General features: G+C 45.2%; 3 protein-coding genes across 3 annotated transcripts; all 3 read left to right on the top strand.

Moving 5' to 3' along the window:
* The first annotated feature begins 425 nt into the window (after positions 1-425).
* Positions 426-7,261, top strand: LOC136652874 (vomeronasal type-2 receptor 26-like). The gene is made up of 4 exons (XM_066629802.1): positions 426-1,208; positions 3,641-3,868; positions 5,031-5,157; positions 6,357-7,261. Exons 1-4 carry the CDS (start codon positions 426-428, stop codon positions 7,259-7,261), a joined length of 2,043 nt encoding a protein of 680 aa, XP_066485899.1.
* A 2,259-nt stretch (positions 7,262-9,520) lies between these two features.
* Positions 9,521-10,468, top strand: LOC136652877 (olfactory receptor 14A16-like). The gene has a single exon (XM_066629804.1). It carries the CDS (start codon positions 9,521-9,523, stop codon positions 10,466-10,468), a length of 948 nt encoding a protein of 315 aa, XP_066485901.1.
* A 9,972-nt stretch (positions 10,469-20,440) lies between these two features.
* Positions 20,441-21,397, top strand: LOC136652878 (olfactory receptor 14A16-like). The gene has a single exon (XM_066629805.1). The coding sequence runs from the start codon at positions 20,447-20,449 to the stop codon at positions 21,395-21,397; it is 951 nt and encodes a 316-aa protein (XP_066485902.1). The 5' UTR covers positions 20,441-20,446.

The following is a 21,397-nucleotide window of genomic DNA, read 5'->3' on the forward strand; positions in this document are numbered from 1 at the left end:
GTGTCCCCTGAGGCATCTGGTGGGCCACTGTGAGATAAGGGGAAGCTGGATTAGATGGACCTTTGGCCTGATCCAGAGGGGCTCTTCTTCTTATGAGAATCTAGGGATCTTCACAAATCAGACAGAGAGTGAGGCAACATTGAAATAAAAACAAGACAGACAGAAGGGAGAGAAGCAGCTAGGAACTTTCTCATGACTGGTTCCCAGAAATTGTGACATATTCCCACTCACTGCAAGACTACAGCCAGAAGAATAAGTGAATTTAGCCCACACTCGATTTGCAAATTCTAGTCTGAAATTTATCTCCCTGCATATTCTTTATACAGTGCACTCTAAAACAATGGTCCGCTTTTTCTTTTTAGCTCACATATTGCTCTTTTGCCCTGGAAGAGGATAGCACAAAGCAGCCCCCTCTCTTATATCACATGGTCCCCAACGAATCCCAGCAGTATGTGGGGATTATCCGGTTGCTCCAACATTTTAGATGGACTTGGATTGGGCTGATTGTGGTTGATGATGACAGTGGGGAACACTTCTTGCAGGTGATAGAGCCTCTGCTTTCCCGAAACGGAATCTGTTCAGCCTTCACAGCGAGACTCCTAAAGGAAGCTTTTTGGCGTACTGGGGATGAGATGCGCAATATGGCTGAAAAAATTTACCTACGTGTTACAGATAAGAAAGCCAGGGCATTTCTCATCTATGGTGAAACTATGGCTCTCCTCTGGTTGATTCTTATAACAGATTATGTAAATGACAACACACCATTGAATAATGTGTGGATTTTGACAGCCCGGATTGATTTTGCGTTAGCAAGCATTCAGAGGAAAACCAATCTGCAGGCTTTCCAAGGGACCATTTCCTTCGCCGTACACTCACGTCCGCTTCCAAGGTTCAAGCAATTTCTTTGCACGTTGACGCCTTCCTGGAAACAGGGATTTGAGTTTCTCAGGGATTTCTGGGAGCAAGCCTTTGACTGTTCCTTTGTAAATCTTCAAGAACCGATCAAGGTCAATGGAACATGTACTGGGGAAGAACGGCTGGAAAGCCTTCCTGGTCCTTTGTTTGAAATGGACATGACGGGCCACAGTTACAGTATCTATAATGCGGTCTATGCTGTGGCACATGCTTTGCGCACAATGTCTTCATCCAGATCCAGTCACAGAGTGATGGAGAAAGGTAAAAGACATCAGGCTCTCTGGCCTTGGCAGGTAATGTCTCCGCATTGAAATGGCTTTGTTTCCCTGATCAGCTTAATGCAAGGTGAGACAATATCCAACTTTCTCCACAATAAATTACGGCAATGATAATGATAATTATAAAAATGGAAATAGCAAGATGTGCTCACAATGAATGCATGGAGGAAAGCAATGTGACTGGAATTTGGATATGCAAAATCACATTAAATTAATTAATTAATTGATTACTAAATTAAGTAGACCTGGAGTGTCAAACATAAGGCCCGGGATGGATGAGGCTTGCAGAAGCTTTTTATCTGGCCCTTGGGCTTTCAGCTGCTGAGGTGTTACTGCTGAAAGGGCAGCTTGCACGATAATTGGGCTCTGCTATGTCATGAAATATGTTCAAGATTTGCATATTTTCTCTTCTGTCACTTGCAGTTAATGGGTTCCTAAACGAGAAAAAAAAGTGCTGGTTATGACCAGTTTAATTACATCACTTCCTGCCTAATGACATCACATCACTTTCAGTCCTCAGCAGGCGTCATAAATTTGGCCCACTGTATGAAACAAGTTTGGCAGCCCTGAAGTAGACAGTTACTGTAGGTGTACAAATCAAAGTGAAACTGCCTGGATAGTTGATATTTGTTCATTGACTATTGGAATACACACATGCACACTCGCAAAATGAAAACATGAAGCATGAAGTATCAAATGATTAAATTTGAATTCATATTGAAGTTTATTTTTCCTCCTTTTCTCTACTCCATATTTTTGTAACTGTTTGATATGCCTTCCCCCCTCCCCCAGGTTTATATTTTAGTAATTGTATGGAATTTATAATTTAAACATGAGTAACCGGTGGAATCAGTGGCATCGCTAGAGGTGTGCAGGCCACACCGGGTGATGTGCCCGGGGGTGGTGACATGACTACGGACACGATTACTGGTCGACATTTAAGAAATTTTGGTATTTTCGAACGATACCATCATGTTATATATTATTTGATGTATAATTTCATTAGAATACAATGAAGCAAGCTGCGTTGAAATATCACTGTTTTATCAAACGTTAAAGCCCAAAAACCACTGGGGCTGGGCAATGGTACATCACTACTTCCACCGCCTGGGGAGTTGCCCCACCCACTGCATGGGAGGAATTCCTTCATGGGGGTGAAGCACTAGCCTCCCACACTGGGTAACGGAAACCCTAGTGACATCATTGGGTGGAATGCTACAGCAACTGTTACCCTGCACATGCCTGATTTTGTCTGATCACGGAAGCTAAGCAGGTTCAGGCCTGGTTAGTACTTGGATGGGAGACCGCATGGGAATACCGGGTGCTGTAGGCTTATACCATAGTCTTTCGAGACTGAAGGTTGCAAACCAAACCATTTTATTATGTACACAATGTTCCCATTTCTTCTTCTACTTTGAACCTGAAAAAGGAACACTTTTCATATTCAGTTTTCTACTATGGTAAACTACCTAGATGTTCGGGTGAAGTCTGTATGAAACTCAATAAAAGGACCTTCTTTGTGGGTCAGATATGGAACTCCTTGCCCTTGAAGGTATGGGGGGGGGACTACTTACCTTTAAAGAGTATATTGAAGATCCTTTCATTTAATCAGGCATTTGAACTACAAAAGATAAGCAATGCTGATACCTGTTGCAGCTGAATCATGACTTGTTTTCAGTGTCTTTTTAAAATTTTGATGTTTGTATTATTTTTCAGTACTATTTTTAATTACATTTTTTTAGCTGACTTGGGATCAAGAGTGATGAAAAATGGGCTATAAATGTAAATAAATAAATAATTGGCAGAGGAAAAAGTGCTTGCATACTTTGGTATAAACACTCCAAGACAACTCCATGAAGGGTTTTGTTTGTTGTAACCCCCCCCCCCCCCAATATTTTCTCCCAAGAATGCTCATTTGGCACTGGGCTGTCTTCCTCATGCTAAGTGATTACTTTTTTATTTGCCCAAGTCTTTTCAGGTAACCTTTTAGATCATCTTTGATCTGGAACTGTATCTGTTTTCATTCTTTTATCATGCTGGCACTGTTGATGTTAAATTATTATTATTTTTTATGTTTATGCCAGTGGTTCCCAAACTGTGGGTCAGGACCCACTGGAGAGTCGCAACCTGATTTTTGGTGGGTTGCTAAAGGGTGATGGAAAGATCAGTATCTAATTGCCTCAAGCCTCATATAGTTAGATAAATTTTAATGGGTCTTTCTTTATGGGTCTTTCATTACTTCTAAATAAACAAATAACATTTCTTTCTAGATCTCCTGTTTTTAAAGTCTGGTAAACTTAGGTGGGTGCTGTTTTAAAAAGTAGGTACTCGTACTAAAAAGTTTGGGAACCATTGCTCTATGTTCTTGTGTTGTTTTTGAAATACCTGCACTAACAACCAACAGATCTTATTATACCTTTGTTTTCTCTCCACTTTTTTTCAAGTAGCTCCATCCGTTTCTTCAAAGCATTTTGTTTAATAATTCAGCTGGAGAAACAGTATCCTTTAATGACAATGGAGAAATAGGAGCAGCATTTGATATAATCAACATGGTAGTGTTCCCGAATAACACATTCGTTAGAGTGAAAATTGGGCAGATTGAACATCAGATTCTTACAGGCGAAGAATTCACCATTAATGATGAACTAATTGTGTGGCACAAAAATTTTAACCAGGTGTGGATTCTGGGGTATTCATAGGTTACTCTATCCTTTTGATGTGTGATTTGGGAGCGGAAATATAGTCCACAGTCTTTCCTGTACAACTTTCTGAGAGATATCTCCATTGAAGACAATGGGACTTCTGAATAGACAAGCATAAGATTGTCCTCTTATTAACTTTATAACCTGACCCCATTACCAGATGATCATTAGTCTTTTTAATAAGATCAGCTCCCCATCACATTAAAGCAATAAAGTTATACCATAAAGGCACTCAATATCTTTATTCCTTGCAACAGTTAGAAACAAGATTATAATTTCTAAATTATAGCTTTAGAAAGATCATGATTTAGAACAAGATTTTATTTTCTATACAAGTGTGGCATGCATGCCTCAATCAATATTTTTTAAAGCTGCTACAGTTTTTGTCCAGTTACTTTTGGCAACAGGTTGGGCATTCTTGTTTTTATAGGGCTTGGTTGAATAGTTAAGTTCTCACCCCCAGTCTCAAATTTTTCTTTACTGGGAACAGATGGCAAACATTGCAATTGTCATACTAAGCAATGTGCTAGCAGACTTTTTACATGCAAAATGTATACAAGTCATGCCTCGTTATCCACTGGTGTTCCATTCCAGAACTCCAGTGAATTAAAAAAATCAGTGGATACTAAATCAGTGTAAAAATAGCTTTAAAGACCCACTTCCAAGTTTCTTGCTCATCCATTGCCATGCCAGAATGCACTGGTATAGACACTATACTGCATTCAGCCGCTAGATGGGGTGAATAATGGAATCTAATGGAATGAAATTATTCTATTGGATTCCATTATTTACCCCATCTAGTGGCTGAATGTATAGCATCTATACCAGTGCATTCTGGCATGGCAATGGATGAGCAAGAAATCTGGAAGTGGGTCTTTAAAGCTATGTTTAACCCTGACAAGCTTGCAACCAGTGCATTTTAACAGCGCAAAGGTAGGATATTGGATTTTGGTGCTTTTCCCCTCTTGTTACAAGGCTTTGAAAGGGGGACTCCAGTATTAGTGGTGAGTCAAATCCGTGGTTCCACCTGCATAGTTTGATTATTCAATGTATGCTGCTTACTTGTTTCTTTGTAGACCAGCTGATGACTGGTCTTAAGATTTTAGTTTCCATTCTACTCTTGTGTTGCTGCTAGGTGCTGCCTACTTCCTCTTGCAGTAACCCCTGCTTTCGTGGCTATCAGAAGAAAAAGAAAGAAGGGGAGAAATTTTGCTGCTATGATTGTTCTCCATGTCCGGAAGGGAAGATTTCAAACCAGAATGGTTAGTGATACAGTAGAGCAATGCTTCTTGCATGCGGCACTCGCTAATTCCAGTAACACCTTTCTATGACACCTTTGTAAGCACTTGTTAATGTAGTCTTCCCTGTAATCCAGTAGAGGGATTCGAGGAATTTTGACCATATTTCTGCACTAGCTCACAGCACAATCCTGAGATGCCCAGCACGCAAAGCTACTGGGGCGCCAAAATGGCTACTGTGGGATCCAGTGTGTGCTGGGCAGCCCTCGGCGTCTCCTTGGGGGAAGGGGACATTTGTCCCCCTTCCCCAGGTAAGGGAAGCAGCCCTGCCACAGAATCAAGGTGTACAGTGTCGGGTCTTGCAGCCCGACATGGGGCTCAGGATCCAGTGGAGCTGAGATCTGCTGGTCCCACTCCCTCCCACCTCCCTCCCTCCCTGCCAAGCAGTAGCTGCTTTGGTGCTGCTGCACTGCTGGCAGCATCATCTAAAGATAGGGCTGTCAGATGAGTGTTGTCAACTGGTTTGTTTTTTCCAGACATCAGGTCCTTCCCAAGGACCTGAGATGCCTGACTTTTATCACATTTCATGTTGCAGAAACCGTTGCAAAATGTGAGCTTTTCCTAGTAAAGCTGCTTTTTGTAGTTGGTGGGTGGGAATTTCTGTGGCCCCTGTACTGTTAAGGTGCTGTTCAGGGTGTTTTGGAAATGCACCAAGAGTGCCAATCACCACTGGGATCACCTTCTTCTTCTACCACAACCTTTCTATTTATATTTGAAAAACTTTGTATTTTTTTTTCCAGTTCTTTTTCTTCTGGTATTACTATATCATATTAATTAATAATGAATAACTGTATTATTATCAATAATAATAATTATTAATGGCACTTATTTATAATTTGCATAAAGGAAGCTTAGTCATTCTCCTGTACCTGCTCAAGGCAATCCGGAGAAGTGAAATATGTATTTAAAAAAAAATACACTGAAAGAGCATTTTACTAAAAAAGAAAAAAAATGAAACCCCACCCTGAAAAGTCAAATTCGACAGCAATAGCATTAAGAATGAGCAGCATCAGAAGTTAGAGGATATTAAAATGTCTTTTCACACAGTCAACTCCAATCAGGAGGTAGAAATCACTATGAGCATCAATTCCTATGGGGGGGTGTAGAACTGGCCCCAATTCAATCATGAATAAGCATTTCTTCTTTGTCTCCCCCTCCCCCAGATATGGATGACTGTTTCAGGTGCTTCGATGATCAATATCCAAATGAGAACAGAGATGGCTGCATCCCCAAAGTTATAATCTTTCTTTCTTATGAAGACCAACTAGGGATAGGTTTAGCTTCAGTTGCTGTCTCTTTGTTTCTGATCACTGCTTTGGTGCTAGGAACGTTTATCAAGCACAAAGATACCCCTATAGTCAAAGCCAATAACCGTGGTATCACCTACACTCTCCTTGTCTCGCTTTTGCTCTGCTTCCTCTGCTTTTTGCTCTTTCTTGGCCGACCAAGGAAGCTGACCTGCTTTCTCCGACAGGCTGCTTTTGGGATAATCTTCTCCGTGGCTATTTCCTGTGTGTTGGCTAAAACGATCACTGTGGTTCTGGCTTTCATGGCCACCAAGCCAGGGTCCAGCATGAGAAACTGGGTGGGCAAAAGACTGACCAACTCCATAGTCCTTTCTTGCTCTCTGATTCAAATGGGCATTTGTATTGTGTGGCTGGCAACCTCTCCACCATTCCCAGAAGTTGACATACACTCATTGGTTGCAGAGATTATACTAAAATGCAATGAAGGGTCTATAACCATGTTTTGCATTGTCTTAGGCTACATGGGAACTCTGTCATTCATAAGCTTGACTGTAGCCTTCCTAGCCAGGAAGTTGCCAGATAGTTTCAACGAAGCCAAGTTTATCACCTTCAGCATGCTGGTCTTTTGCAGTGTTTGGTTGTCCTTTGTTCCAGCCTATCTGAGCACCAAAGGAAAGTATTTGGTGGCTGTGGAGATCTTCTCGATCTTGGCCTCCGGTGCTGGGTTACTGGTTTGTATATTTTTCCCTAAATGCTACATTATTTTGCTAAAGCCTACACTGAACAATAGAGAGATGCTAATAAGGAGAAAGAATATATGAATTTATGGTTATAATCCCAAATACACTAACCAAAGGGTATGTTCCACTGGACACAATGGGTTGTATGCAAATAAAGTGATTCTTGAGTCCCTTTTAAATTGAAAGGATTTAAGTTTGCCAGCAATAAATTGTTTCTGTTGATTTCAACAGCACTAAGTGTGGATTCACTTTCTTTGGATATGATGTAGTGGAACTTTCTTCCAAGTCAACATGCATTGTGCTGTATAAGTCCTATTGGGAAGGAGGTGTGGTCTGGTGGTTGAACTGTCTCACTGCCTTAAGAACTAAGCAGGAACAGCTCAGGTCATGCCTCTGGAGGGGAGACTGGAAGCCAAGCTGACAAGCTGCTATCACCCATTGTGAGAGGAAAGAGTGGTTGATGAGCTACTATAGTGAGAGAGCGGGAGAGCGGGAGAGGTCAGCTTGCAAGGATAGATGAGAACCTGCCTGGATGTAATTTGCAGTTTCACATGGAAGCTCGAAGGCATGCAGCCAGAAGAGATGAGCACACCATGAAGGGATACATCTGGTAAACTGAGGGTACTTTGAGTTCCTCTCACAGAACAATATTGTGAAAACCCCATTTTAAAACGGTGGTTTAGAATTCATCTGCCTGTGTAAATCTCTTTGAATCCTGTGTAAAAACAAAGGTGGTATATAAGTCTTTAAAAGAAATAAATACAAATATTGGATGTATTTTTACAGTAATGTCTATGGAATGGAGACTGTGGGCCTACTTTAGGAATCAGCTGGGGCTGCCATAGATGTCAATCCAATCCATTTCATTCTACTCACAGATCCTGAGCTATCACAAGCGATATGTAGTAAACGCCCATGAATGAAGAATGGAAAATGAAACCTGTGGCTATATGATGACAGGCAGCCCAATCCAATCCAATTTTCCAGGGCCGGTGCAGCCATGCCAATGGGGTGTGTGCTGCATCCTCTGGTGGGGAGACAGTCACAGAGGCCTCCTCAATGTTAGGGAACATTAATTCCCTTACCTCTGGGCTGCATTCTGACTCCACTGGTGCTGGAAAGTGGTTAGAATTGGGCCCTGAGTTGTCTGCAGTAATGTAGTTTGTTAATATCTCTTTACTCAGCTTGAAAACTTCAGGCAAACATCTGACACTGTAGCCCCATTTTCCTGTGTTCCAGAGCTCATATAAATATTTTATCTGAATATATATTCTGTTCCAAGATGTATGCACCACTTTTCATGAGATGACCAAAGCATTTTACACAAACGTCAGTACACAATAAAGCCGCAAGAAATTATAGAAAAATATAGAGGAGTATTATAATGCTATTTCACAGTGGTATACCAGAGGGGGGCACAGCTCTTAAGTTCTTAAGGTACCTCAACGTGCCGTGTAAGCTGCCCATCTTCCTCACCATTGGAGCCATTTTGGGGGCGAGAGCAACACGAGGGTTTCTCCTCAGCGTTGGTCTCACCACCTGGAATGGCTCCAACAGTGAGGGGGAGGGGCCATTTATAAGGTACATTGAGGTACCCTGAAAACCTTAGCACTGTGCCCCCCCTGGGAATGCCACTGCTATTTCAGGCACAATACTCTTCAAGCTCTGCTGAAAGAATCTGCTACAACTGCATCAGCTGGGAGGTGGGATGATAGAATTGGGCTCAAAATCTGTTAGCCACAGGCTAGAGAGGACAGCCTCTCCTGGCTGTCTAAAAGAATGGATTTTTCATTTTGCATAGCATATGTACGGTACTGAAAATTACAAATAAGGAACATAAGTATGGGTGACTTTGGTTTACATGTGGTGTGATCCTATATAACTTCCCAGCCACAATGCTGCCCCAATGTAAGAGAACAAACCTTGAGGAGGAGGCCTCCACCATTGTTGTCCATCCCCCCCCCCCGCCGCACAGGATGTATGACATACCCCACTGGCGCAGAAGTATTAGTACTGGATAGTTGGATAGGATTGAACAATTAAACTTTTTTTACTTATAATTTCCACCAGCAGCTCTATCATACCTTCCATTGTATCATATATTACACCATAGCTATAGCAGTACAGCAGAGTCCTTTGAGGCTAATCCTCTCAAGACACACACACAAAAAGAAACACAGATTTATAAAGCCATTGTTACAGATTCTTTGCCACCACTGCCTGTACGGAGAGTGATATTCAAAGAATGTCAGTTCATCTCTCAGACTGGGGCAGTCCAGGAAGCAGAGGCAGAGAGATATCCTTCTTTTCAGAGACACCAAACCAAAAGCTAAAACCACAATGGCCAACAATTCAAGAGTGACTGAATTCATTCTCCACGGATTTTCTGATATCCAGGAGATACATATATTCCAAAGCATCATTTTTCTAATTGTCTACTTGGTGGCTGTCATGGAAAACCTTCTCATCATCACCGTCATCATCTACAGCCCTCATCTCCATACCCCCATGTACTTCTTTCTGGCCAATCTCTCATTCCAGGACATTGGCTCAATATCGGTCACAGTCCCCAAGTCAGTGGCAAATTCCTTGATGAACACCCAGGTCATTTCCTACTCTGGATGTGTCAGCCAAGTGTTTTTCCTTGTGTTCTTCATGATATCCCACTTCTACCTTCTTGGCGTCATGGCGTATGACCGCTATGTTGCCATCTGCAATCCCTTGCATTATGAGATTCTGATGAACAAGAAAACCTGCATCCAGTTGGCAACCGGTGCATGGACTGCTGGTCTTGCTTATTCTATACCATGTACTAGAAATGCCTTCACCATGGAGTTCTGCTCCAATGTCATCTATCAGTTCTTCTGCGAAATCCCACAACTACTCAAAATCTCTTGCTCTGGCTCATATCTCACTGAAATTTGGGTCTTGATCTTCGGTGCTTGTTTGGGTTTTATGTATTTTGCAGTAGTGGTATTTTCTTATGTTCAGATCATCAAAGTGGTTTTAAGGATCCCATCCAGCAAGGGGAAGCAGAAAGCCTTCTCCACTTCCTTGCCACATCTTCTGGTCATCTCCCTCTTTTTGGTAAGTGGTACTTTTGCCTACCTAAAGCCCATTTCCAGCTCCCCATCGGCATTTGATCTTTTCACTTCCATATTATATTGCATGGTCCCTCCAGTAATGAACCCCCTGATCTATAGCATGAGAAACACAGAACTCAAAACAGCCCTAAGGAAGCTCATTCTCAGCTTTGTCCCCAGTTCTTCCAAAAAATTCAGTCTGTAGTGAATCTTTTTTAGGAACCTGTCCTGCAAGTTGAAACTCAGGTTAAGGAACTTGAAAGGCACTAGTTATGATTGGGCCGTTATTTATTTATTTATTTTTAGTGGGAGAGTAATGGACATGAATAATTTTTCTGCCCGATTGAAAACAGAGGGACTAAAAATAGTTTTACTTGACTTGGAATGTAGCACTTCTGTTTATAGCAGTTTAATAGTAAATGACGTGTTATATATATATATATATATATATATATATATATATATATATATATATATATATATAAGATTGTGAGCCCTTTTGGGACAGGGAGCAATTAGTTATTTGATTTTTCTCTGTAACCGCTTTGTGAAATTTCTGTTGAAAAGTGGTATATAAATACTGTTGTTGTTGTTATTATTATTATTATTATTATTATTATTATTATTATATAATTATAATAATATAATAATATAATTAAATAATAATAATAATAATAATAATAATAATAATAATAATAATAATAATAATAATAATAATAATGTGTACCTATATGTACACGTAAACATTTGAGTGAAATGATCTTTATGCTTATTTCTGTACATAAGTTACAGTTTGAATCACTTGCTTGGTATTAGTGATTTTTTTCTTTACATTATTCAGGTTTGAGAGATAATCTATCTTATTGTCTTGTGATCACACTCACCTTAAGCCATGGGTCTGTCTGTACATCAGGAGCCTGCACACTGAGTTCCCCGTGAAGGAGAAGGGGGCAGAGTGGCTTGACTAATACCCCTGCTTGACTTATCTCCCTTTTTAACCAACACTTCTTACAATCACAAACACACTGAAGGCAGATTGGATTTAACCAAAACATGAGGGATTTTTTGTTTAATGGGATGAGAGGAAAAAACAAAGAAGTTCAGATTCAATACTTAAGATTCAGAGGCAGTGTTCAAAGTGAAGTAAAAGAGTCTAGCTCAAACTTTTCCTGGCTGACATAAATCCACTTACCATCACCAACCTCACCAAGTTTTGAAGATGGGAATTTGCCTTTCCAGAGTGAGGGTGGAAAATTCCACTAGAACAGTGGTTCCCAAACCTTTTAGCACCATTACCCACTTTTTAAAATGATACACTATTGAGACCCACCCACCTTTGGAAAATTAAAAAAGGTTCAATTTACTAACTGCTTAAGCCCCTGTTTTTAGCATTGTTACTATGGTGGGGGACGATCTTCTGGACCATTTGTTGAACTTCACATTCATTGGGTTGGAAACATCCTGGTAGCTTTGCATTCTACCTGCCCTTCATTAAGAAGCCAGGCATGTTTTCCTACTCATAAGTAAACACACATTTGTGGCTCAATGTCACTTTCCATAGGGCTCAAAACACTTTTCATGTCGGTTGGGGGGGGGGGGAAAGCAGGACTTCCTTCTCCAGAGTTTTTTGTGCCTGCGTTTATCAGAACAAAACCATTACCCAGCACCCCCCAATAAAGACACAGGCAAGGGTATATGGTACAAAGGGCCACTTTATTAACTATTTAAATATACTTCAGATTGCAACAGGGCCTAACAAATAAGTCATGCGGGTTCTACATGGGGGAAACGGAGCTGCCCGTCTACTTCCCCCTATAGTGATTTGGGCGACCACACCAGACTCAGGGCAGCGTCAGTACAAGCCTGCCGCCCCCTTCATTGTCACCCCGAAGGGGCAGGGTGGCAGGCTAGCTCAGGCCACCCGAGCGAACCCGCGGTGTGCCTTTACCACCAGGCCAAGGTTCATCCAGCCTGCGCCACCCAGCCGGGAATGCCAGCATGACCAAGCGTGGAGTCCACCCGGCCCTTGCCACCCTGCGGTGTACACCGATATGACCTTACCTACCCAAAACCCGCACGACACCTGCCACCCGGGGGGTCAGCCTAGCGCTTGGCCCCACCGCCCCACACGGAAACAAATTTCCGCAGGCCCAGTTGCAATTCAAGAAGAAAAGTATAATTGCCCAACACCGAAAGGTGTACTCCATCGCTTCTGAACAACTGGGGCGCATCATAGCTGATGCCTGGGTGATAAATGACACCGACTCCATAAAGGGGTACCGCCCGCCTCACATACGAATTTACCTTCTTCCTAGCCAGTTCAATCTTTTTAACATCAGAGGCATAACGCCAAACACTGTGAGGCAAGAGGTCAGACCATAAGATGACCTTCCTGCAAAATGCTGATTAATGTGGAGAATATCGCTGTAGGCCTGAAGCCTCAAGGACAGAGTCATCCTCTGGCCCAGGTCGTTCTCTCCCAAATGTATAACGACGATGTGAGGCTGGGCATGGGCATGCACAAACTCATAAAAAGCAGGAAGAAGCTGATCCCACAGCATTCCCCGCCGTGCAACCCAATGCACAGTAGCCAAGGAACCAAGCTGCAACTGCATGCCAAAGCTACTGGATGCCGCCCTCTTCCTTGCCCAGAAAACGATGGAGTGGCTGAAGATAATGACCCGAACTGCTCCCGCCCAGGAACCTGTGGACAGGAAAACAGGAATCACAATTCCAGAAACATGCATCACTTAACCATATAGCACCTGGCAAAGCCAGTGCAAGTGAGCGCCCAACCGCTGTCACGGGACGAGCCCGGAAATATAGCATGCAAAACAGGAACATGTGGCAGTGCCACAATAAACTTCTGGCAATGCCAGTATAAAGAGCGCCCAACCGCTGTCACGGGACAAGCCCGGAAATATAGCATGCAATACAGGAACTTGTGGCAGTGCCACTATAACGCCTGGCAATGCCAGTATAAAGAGCGCCCAACCGCTGTCACAGGCCGCGCCTGGAAATTTCTGTGGTATCTGCATCACCCCTCGCCCCTACCACCAGGGCGAGGGGGAATAGCCGAGCGAATCCCGCTCAGCGCTTGTCAGGCTCTCTGACGTAATACGAAAATGCGCAGGAGCGCCAACGGCCAATCCTCTGAATGCCCCGGGCTGGGAGGCCGATATCAGCTGCAGCCGCTGCAGCCCCAGTCCTGAAAGAGTGCAGGCCGTAATCTTCCGCCCGAAACCCAAGGTCTGCCACTGCCCTGCGAAAAAGGACCCTAAACTGGAAAAACATAACAGGTGAGGCATCAACATGACAGAACAAGGCAACCCAAACCACAGGACGTGCAGCCAAACAAGACCAGCATCAGCAAAACTTGAGGCCTTGGCACAGAACGCCAATGTCGCCAAGTACACTGATAAAGACCCACACAATACGTTAATGCCCTGCAGGTATAAAAGAACCGCATCAGGTGTTCTGGCGGAATAGGCCAGACTTGGGGTACAGCCAGGGTTGCCCAAAAGGCCTCAAATTCCCTTGCCTCCCTTTGATAGCTGTGAAGGTAGACGGCGCAAGCGCAGACAAAATTACATGCTGCGCTCTGCATAGCCAAGGGTCCTAAGCGAAAGGGGCATCGGGTCAGGATCCCGCCGCACCCCTGGAGCCAGCTGCCGGAAATGCTCCACCTAAAAAACAAGATAGGGTGTCGGCTATGCCGTTATCAAGACCCTGGATGTGCCTAATGAAAAACAAGGTGTTAATCTTAAGGCAATGCAAAACAAACACCCTCACCAGTCCCATCACCCGTGGGGACCGGGACGTCTGCTGGTTAACGACAAAAACCACAGCTTGGATGTCGCACCAGAAACGCACGGTGGAGTTGGCAAATTCCTCTGCCCATAATTGAACTGCCACCGCAAGGAGGGGACAGCCCTAAAAAATCATGCCTACAGTAACCCCTTCTGAAACCCCTGTATCCGGCCAAGGGGCAGAACACCATCTCTCTCTAAAATAACTCCAAATCCAAAACCACCCTCAACATCAGAGTGAACCTGCAGCCCCGCCCCAAGTAAACACTCCTGCTGCCAAAAGGATACACCATTATAAAACTCCAAAACTGTAACCAGATTACCCAATCTGCCTTCATGTCCTGGGTGATCCGCAGGCGATGGTGAGGCCTCTAATACCTGCCACGCAGGCATGCAGCCTCCTGAAAAAAGGCCTGGCTGGGGGCAACTACCCTGCAGGCAAAATTCAGATGTCCCACGAGAACCTGCAAATGTCTCTAGGACAATTTCGGAGCCTGGAGGCCAGCACGTATTAGCTGCTGCAGCCTAACCAACCTGTTGCCAGGCGGCCTACTGCACCGCTGGACAGTGTCTAATTCAATACCAAAACGTAAGGGTAGTTGCGGGGCCCTCAAAATAATAGACCATTGAGGCGAATCGTGCTCTGCTCACCACTAACCACTCCAAAAGGGAGGCAGATTTCTCGAAAGGGCACAGGAAATTGCGTATCCCATTGGTAGCGCTTTATCCAGATATAAGGAACCATTAAACTGAAAACCAAGCAAACAAAAATCATCAGGGTGGACGGGCAAGAGTCTGATTGTAGACACAATATCCGCCTTGGCCATAAGGGCGTCAAGGCCACAGCCACATACTACCCTGATAGCTTGGTCCAAAGAATATATCATAATGAACTAAGGTGTGCAGGGATCCTATCACTAACTGAACCCCCATAAGGATAGGACAGATGGTGAATGAGATGGAAGGTCCAGGGACCTTCTTGGAACTACACGTAATGGGAACACCTAAACATTGGGAAACGGAGGAGACTTAAAGGGGCCCGCCAGATGGCCGGTTCCCTATTCCTTATCTATCTTAGCTTAAACTGTTCCTTCCATACCCTTTACTGACAGGAGATTCCTGGCCCAGGTAGACCTAGAGGGAGGGGCCGCAGGAATCTGAAATCCCTTGTCACTACCTTCAACTAATGATTGAGCGTCCGAAAACTTAGGATACCCCTACAAAATACACCCAACACCTCTACTCTAATCAGGGTGGGCCACTTTCCCAGCTTGAGGGGGCTGACCACCCCCACTTTTGGCCTGCCCAGCTCGGAGCCTGGGACTCCTCCTAAATCCTGCCAACTTGGGGCACACGGACACCAAGTGCTGGCCGTTGTACTGCCCACTGACATGTGCAAGGGTGCAACCTGCCCTGCCGCACCGCCCCATGGAGTTAAACTCACAGCAGGAGCGGGGGGTGAACGCATCACATTCCTAACAACCCTGCCACTGGCCTGGCTGCACCCAGAGCAAATGCCCACTAAGGATCAATCGCCTAAATTGGACCGGGCCGGCCAGATAAATTGAACCCACAATCCTGCTCTGAAACCTGCCAGTCGAGGGGATAATATCCAGGTACTTAAAGTGCAGCTGCCCGTGCTGCCTACATTTGAATAACTACTGCAGCAAAATAATATATCAGGTCAACCAATTATTCCAATTTTTATCAATTTTTCTGCCTTCACCCCACTTGGGGGACAGGCACTGGGTCACCCACCTTCAAGGCTGGCTCAGGTTGCTCACACAATAAACTAAACACATTAACAAACTCGCCCTGCTAAATTTTCCTTTAACTGCCAAGGCGAGTTGACCACCCAAAGGCAGGGCCACATCCCACTAGGCCACTCGTGGATGCTCACCTGACCCTTCTGTGGCTCCCTGAGAGAAAACCCCATACAGGACATCAGCATAAGGAGTTAGGCTGTAAGGGACACCAGAGACCATCAAGATCCGATGCCTGTACCTGAACAACTGGAGGTCCCGGAGCCTGTCGCTCAATGAGCTTGTCCAAAGCGGTTAATCTCTTCTGTGCCCAGAAAATGATGGAGTGCCCACAGATAAGAACCTGAACTGTCCCTACCCAGCAACCTGGGAAGATGCCACCTGAGGCTACTGCTGCTCATCAGGGTCCCACTGTGCTTGCACAACCGGAGGTCTGGCTGGAGCCTGTCACTCCTTAAGCTCCTCCAATGGTTACTCTGGAAGAGAGGATTTGCGTTAGGTTTGCCCCACGTCCTTCCTGGTAGACCTCCCTGGGGAGGGAAGCACCTGATGCATTGACCATCACCCAAACCAGCGTTTGCACATTGCACTCTCCTTCTTAAAAGCTTCTACCTGTGCAACCAGAGCCCACAGCTCAGCTGTATCATCCTCCTCCTCTGAGGAAGAAATCAGTGCAAGCTGGGGGGGGCCTTCCCCCCTGATTTCTTATTCCTCATTGGGCATACAGACGTCTCAACAAAAAACCTGGGGGGGGGGGAGTGGTGGCAACTGACAGCCACCTCTCACCCCTCCAATATACTTCTATTAGAGAAATATATATATTATTTCTGAGAGCCCAGTCCTATGCATGTCTACTCAGAAGTAAATCCCAATATAGTCAATGGGGCTTACTCCCAGGAAAGTGTAGACAAGATTGAAGTCTTATTTATCATGACCTTCTTATTATTTAACAATCATTAATTTTATTTTGTTGTTGTTGTTGTTGTTTTGTTTTGTTTTGTTTTGTTATTAATTTATATTTTAACGACAACTTCCTTAATTACGGAATTTGTTTTTTGTTTGTTTGTTTGCTGTTTTTTTTTAATTATTTATTATCTTTATTAATATTATTATTTTAATCTCACCTCTTTATTTATTTATCCAATCAACTTCTTATTTTCTTTCCTCCCCCCCCTTTTTTTTTTTTTTTTTTTAAACTAGCATGCAAATGACACAGCAAAACAGACTTACGGTCTCCCATCCAATTCTGAACCACAGCTAACTCTGCTTAGCTTCACTCAATGTTGAGCGTAAAACACCACTCAGCCACTAGGCCTTATAGGCAAACAAAGGAGGCAAACTCCTGGCAAATTGCCCTTCCTCACTATGTGCTGGGGAGGAGGCTGACAAAGCCCTGAAAGCCCCAAACACACGGAGGAAGGTGCTGAGAAAAGCTCCTGGTGCCTCTGCGGGCAGGCTCAACAAGCAGCCGGGCAGGAGGCAGAGCAACCCCAAGGGCGGCAGGCACCAGCTGCAGCCAGGCACGCGCCCAAACAGCGCTCCCACGGGGCGCCTGCACACCAAGCAGGCAACCCGTTTCACACACGCACCCCAAACGACCAGCAGGCTCAAACACGGACCCGTGCAGAGCCGCCAGGCGTCCAAGCGCTGGCCACCCAAACTACCCTGGGGAGGTGGGGGGGTCGGGCGCTCAGCGGCTCCCGCTGAGCGCTCTACCTGAGCGCAGCCAGCAGCCTGGAGGAGAGCAGCCAAGCGAGCAGCCAAGCACCAGCCCCGAGGCACACCAAGCCCACTGGAGGCGTGGGCACACCAGCCGCACACACGCGGCCAAAGAGGGGCGCAGCTGGACCGCCGCCCCTGCAAGGCAGCCCACCGCAACCCAGCCAAGAAGCCCAACCCAGGTGACACCACCAGCAACCGCTCGCTACCCTCAGGTAAGTCGAGAGGGCAGGCGGGCTCCCGCAGCCAAGTCTGCTGGGCTCGAGGCCCCAGCAATGCGGCCTGAGTCGGGGAGCAGCGTGCAAGAGGTCCTTCCCTGACCGCTGCCTGGTCCCGACTGCGCGGGCTTCTCTGAGCAGCCTGCACGTGGCCCCAGACCAATTAGCCCCCAGCCAATCGGCTGCAAGGCTGGCCCTTCCTGTGTCTCGTGGGCGGGCAGGGTAAACGCCGGTGGCGTGCTAATACACGTGCCACCGGAATTCTAGTGACATCACATTCCTTTCAGCCTGCCTTTCAAAGTGGAAAAAGGCAAATTCACCTACACATGAGTAAACATATACATGATATTCCATTTTGGCTTCCATAGGGCTCAATACATTTTTCCTGTCGGCTACCAGCTTATCAGTTTGTGACCCACCAAAAATTGGGTCATAGCCCACCGGTGGGTTGCAACCCACAGTTTGAGAACTGCTAATAGGAACAGTCTGAGAAGTTTTTTTTCTGCTCTTCTCCTCCCCACTTGCTCTCTTGTTCACTGACATCAGTGGTTCTTTGTGCATAACAATGGTTGAGGAGGTAGGAAAAGGAGACACAAGATTTCAGGAGCAGGCCATGCCCCTAATCCAAGCCTGATCCACCTTCATGGAGCAATGCGGTCCTTTGCCAGTGCTTAGCTTAAGGTTACCCAGGAACAAGGGACCAAATGTCCCCTTACCTGAGGAGATCTTCAGAAGTCAAAATTCCTCTGAGGAATACAGCGTAGCCCATGATGGTACAAATGCATCACCTCACAGGAATTTCATGAGGCTTGAGCTATAAGATATACAGGTGTGGCCCCGTATTCGTGTAAATTCTGTTCCAGAACCCCCCGCGGAAATGTGAGTTCATGGATAGGAGGGAAACCTTCCGTCACCCTGCAGACTTTCCCTGGCCCTCATAATGCCTTATAAAGGCAGAAAAATGTCACTTCCAGTTTTGCTGAAAAACTGGAAGTGACTTTTTTTCCAACAGTCATTCTGAGCCTGATGGAGGCGGTGGGCAGATGCTCACGGCCCCTGCTGAGTTCAGAAGACCCTCCGGAGGTGAGGAGGAGGGAGTTTGGTGGGGGCTGGGAATCCCCGATCTGTGCATACATGAGACTGCAGATAGAGGATCCAGGGATATGGGGCCCCCGTATGACTGCCTCAAGATATTATATGTTCATGTGCAATTGCGTTCATTATTAAAATATCTCACAAGGTGAAAAGCATAATAGAGCCCAATCCTATCTTCCACCTTCCTACACAATGCAGCCTTGCTGCAGGAACATGCACTGCATCCTAAGATGGGGGGGGGGGGCAACAAGGTGACCTGGGAAAGACAAGTAAACATTTTTTTAACGTAGCTCTCTAGGCCACTAGGACTTGGGACTCTTCAGGTCTGGGTGTTCACCACTTGGGTTTCCTTCAATCTACACCTGCTCTTTTGCTGACATAAGCTCAAAGAGAGGCAGGGGGCATGTTGGGCAGGAAAACAGAGATAGGATCTCTGCATGCACTGCTGTCACCAAGATACACATCTTCCTGCCCCCTGCATTTAACCACCCCTAGACCATCTACAAACAACCCCCACTGCCACCTTACCTGCACCAGTATGGTGTCTAGAGCTGCCACCTTACCTGCACCAGTATGGTGTCTGGAGCTACCACCTTATCTGCACCAGTATGGTGTCTGGAGCTACCACCTTATCTGCACCAGTATGGTAACTGGGGCTGCCACTTTACCTGCACCAGTATGGTGACTGGGGCTGCCACTTTACCTGCACCAGTATGGTGTCTGGAGCTTCAGAAGTGTACACCACCATCCCCAAGTGGGAAACTGCAATGCACGATTTATAATTCTACAGTGGTATTTAGAAATGGGCCAATAAAGACAGAATCTAAATAGCTATTGATCTATTCAATGAGACCAAAGAAACTTGGCTGGCAGAACTATGCGGAAAGGAAAGGGGTGGGTGTATTGGAAAATGGGGGACAAGATCATTCATGTGCTTTTGCTGCTGAGATCTCCCCCCTCTAACCTTCTGCTTGGCCCCTGCCTTCCTCTTCCCTGTCATTCCTTTCTCCTTCCACGTGCTGCCCACAAACTGCCCCCGTTTCTATGAGGGTTCCGTTCCAGAAACCCCCACAGTTATACGAAACTGTAGATAAGGGCAAACACCTTCCTCCCAACCGTCCTTCTGTTTTTTGTTTTGTTTTTTTTAAAACCAGAAATGACTCTGAGCCTGACAGAGGCTGTGGGCAGCTGTGCACAGCCTCTGCTGGGCTCAGATGACCCTCTGGAGTCGAGGCGAAGCTTCAGAGGGGTTCCATGTGGGAGGTGCATGCAGAGGCAAGATAAGTGAATCTGCAGATATGGGATCCATAGTTATGGGGACCCCATATTTTCATTGGATAGTGCATTACATTATAACTCCAGTAAGAGAGCTGAGTCCTTTGAGGCTAATCCTCAAAAGGCACAAGAGAAAGAAACAGATAAATAATCTCATTGATAGAGCTTCTGTTCCACCACTGCCTGTACAGACAATGATGATCAGAGACTGTCCTTTCATCTCTCAGACTGGTGCAGTCCATGAAGCAGAGGCAGAGAGACATCCTTCTTTTCAGAGACAACAAACCAAAAGCTAAATACCACAATGGCCAACAATTCAAGAGTGACTGAATTTCTTCTCCATGGATTTTCCGATATTCAGGAGTTACAGATATTTCACAGCATCATTTTTCTAGTTGTTTACTTGGCGGCTGTCATGGAAAACCTTCTCATCATCACCGTCATCATCTACAGCCCTCATCTCCATACCCCCATGTACTTCTTTCTGGCCAATCTCTCATTCCAGGACATTGGCTCAATATCGGTCACAGTCCCCAAGTCAGTGGCAAATTCCTTGATGAACACCCAAGTCATCTCCTACTCTGGATGTGTCAGCCAAGTGTTCCTCCTTGTGTTCTTCATGCTATCCCACTTCTACCTTCTTGGCGTCATGGCGTATGACCGCTATGTTGCCATCTGCAATCCCTTGCATTATGAGACTCTGATGAACAAGAAAACCTGCATCCAGTTGGCAACCAGTGCATGGACTGGTGGTCTTCTCTATTCCATTTTGTATACTGGAAGTACATTCACACTGGAGTTCTGCTCCAATGTCATCTATCAGTTCTTCTGCGAAATCCCACAGCTTCTCAAAGACTCCTGCTCTGGGTTATATCTCGCTGTAATTTGGGTCATGACATGTGGTGCTGGTCTGTGTTTTATTTATTTTTCTGTAGTTGTGTTTTCTTATGTCCGGATCATCAAAGCTGTTTTAAGGATCCCATCCAGCAAGGGGAAGCAGAAAGCCTTTTCCACTTGCTTGCCTCATCTTATAGTCATCTCCCTCTTTTTGGTAAGTGGCACTTTTGCCTACCTGAAGCCCATTTCCAGCTCCCCATCAGCATTTGATCTTTTCACTTCCATATTATATTGCATGGTCCCTCCAATAACGAACCCCCTGATCTATAGCATGAGAAACACAGAACTCAAAACAGCCCTAAGGAAGCTCATTCTCAGTTGTGTCCCCAGTTCTTCCAAAAAATTCAGTCTGAAGTGA

Source organism: Tiliqua scincoides, chromosome 5 (genome assembly GCF_035046505.1).
Source record: "Tiliqua scincoides isolate rTilSci1 chromosome 5, rTilSci1.hap2, whole genome shotgun sequence".
NCBI lineage: Eukaryota > Metazoa > Chordata > Lepidosauria > Squamata > Scincidae > Tiliqua > Tiliqua scincoides.

What these genes read in the sequence shown, in the direction of transcription:
- LOC136652874 (XM_066629802.1), top strand. Translation starts at nt 426, where the DNA reads ATGGTCCCCAACGAATCCCAGCAGTATGTGGGGATTATCCGGTTGCTC. An exon ending in AGGCTCTCTGGCCTTGGCAG is followed by an intron (nt 1,209 to 3,640) that starts GTAATGTCTCCG and finishes TTTTTCAAGTAG; the next exon opens with CTCCATCCGTTTCTTCAAAG. An exon ending in GAAGATTTCAAACCAGAATG is followed by an intron (nt 5,158 to 6,356) that starts GTTAGTGATACA and finishes CCCCTCCCCCAG; the next exon opens with ATATGGATGACTGTTTCAGG.
- LOC136652878 (XM_066629805.1), top strand. Translation starts at nt 20,447, where the DNA reads ATGGCCAACAATTCAAGAGTGACTGAATTTCTTCTCCATGGATTTTCC.
- LOC136652877 (XM_066629804.1), top strand. Translation starts at nt 9,521, where the DNA reads ATGGCCAACAATTCAAGAGTGACTGAATTCATTCTCCACGGATTTTCT.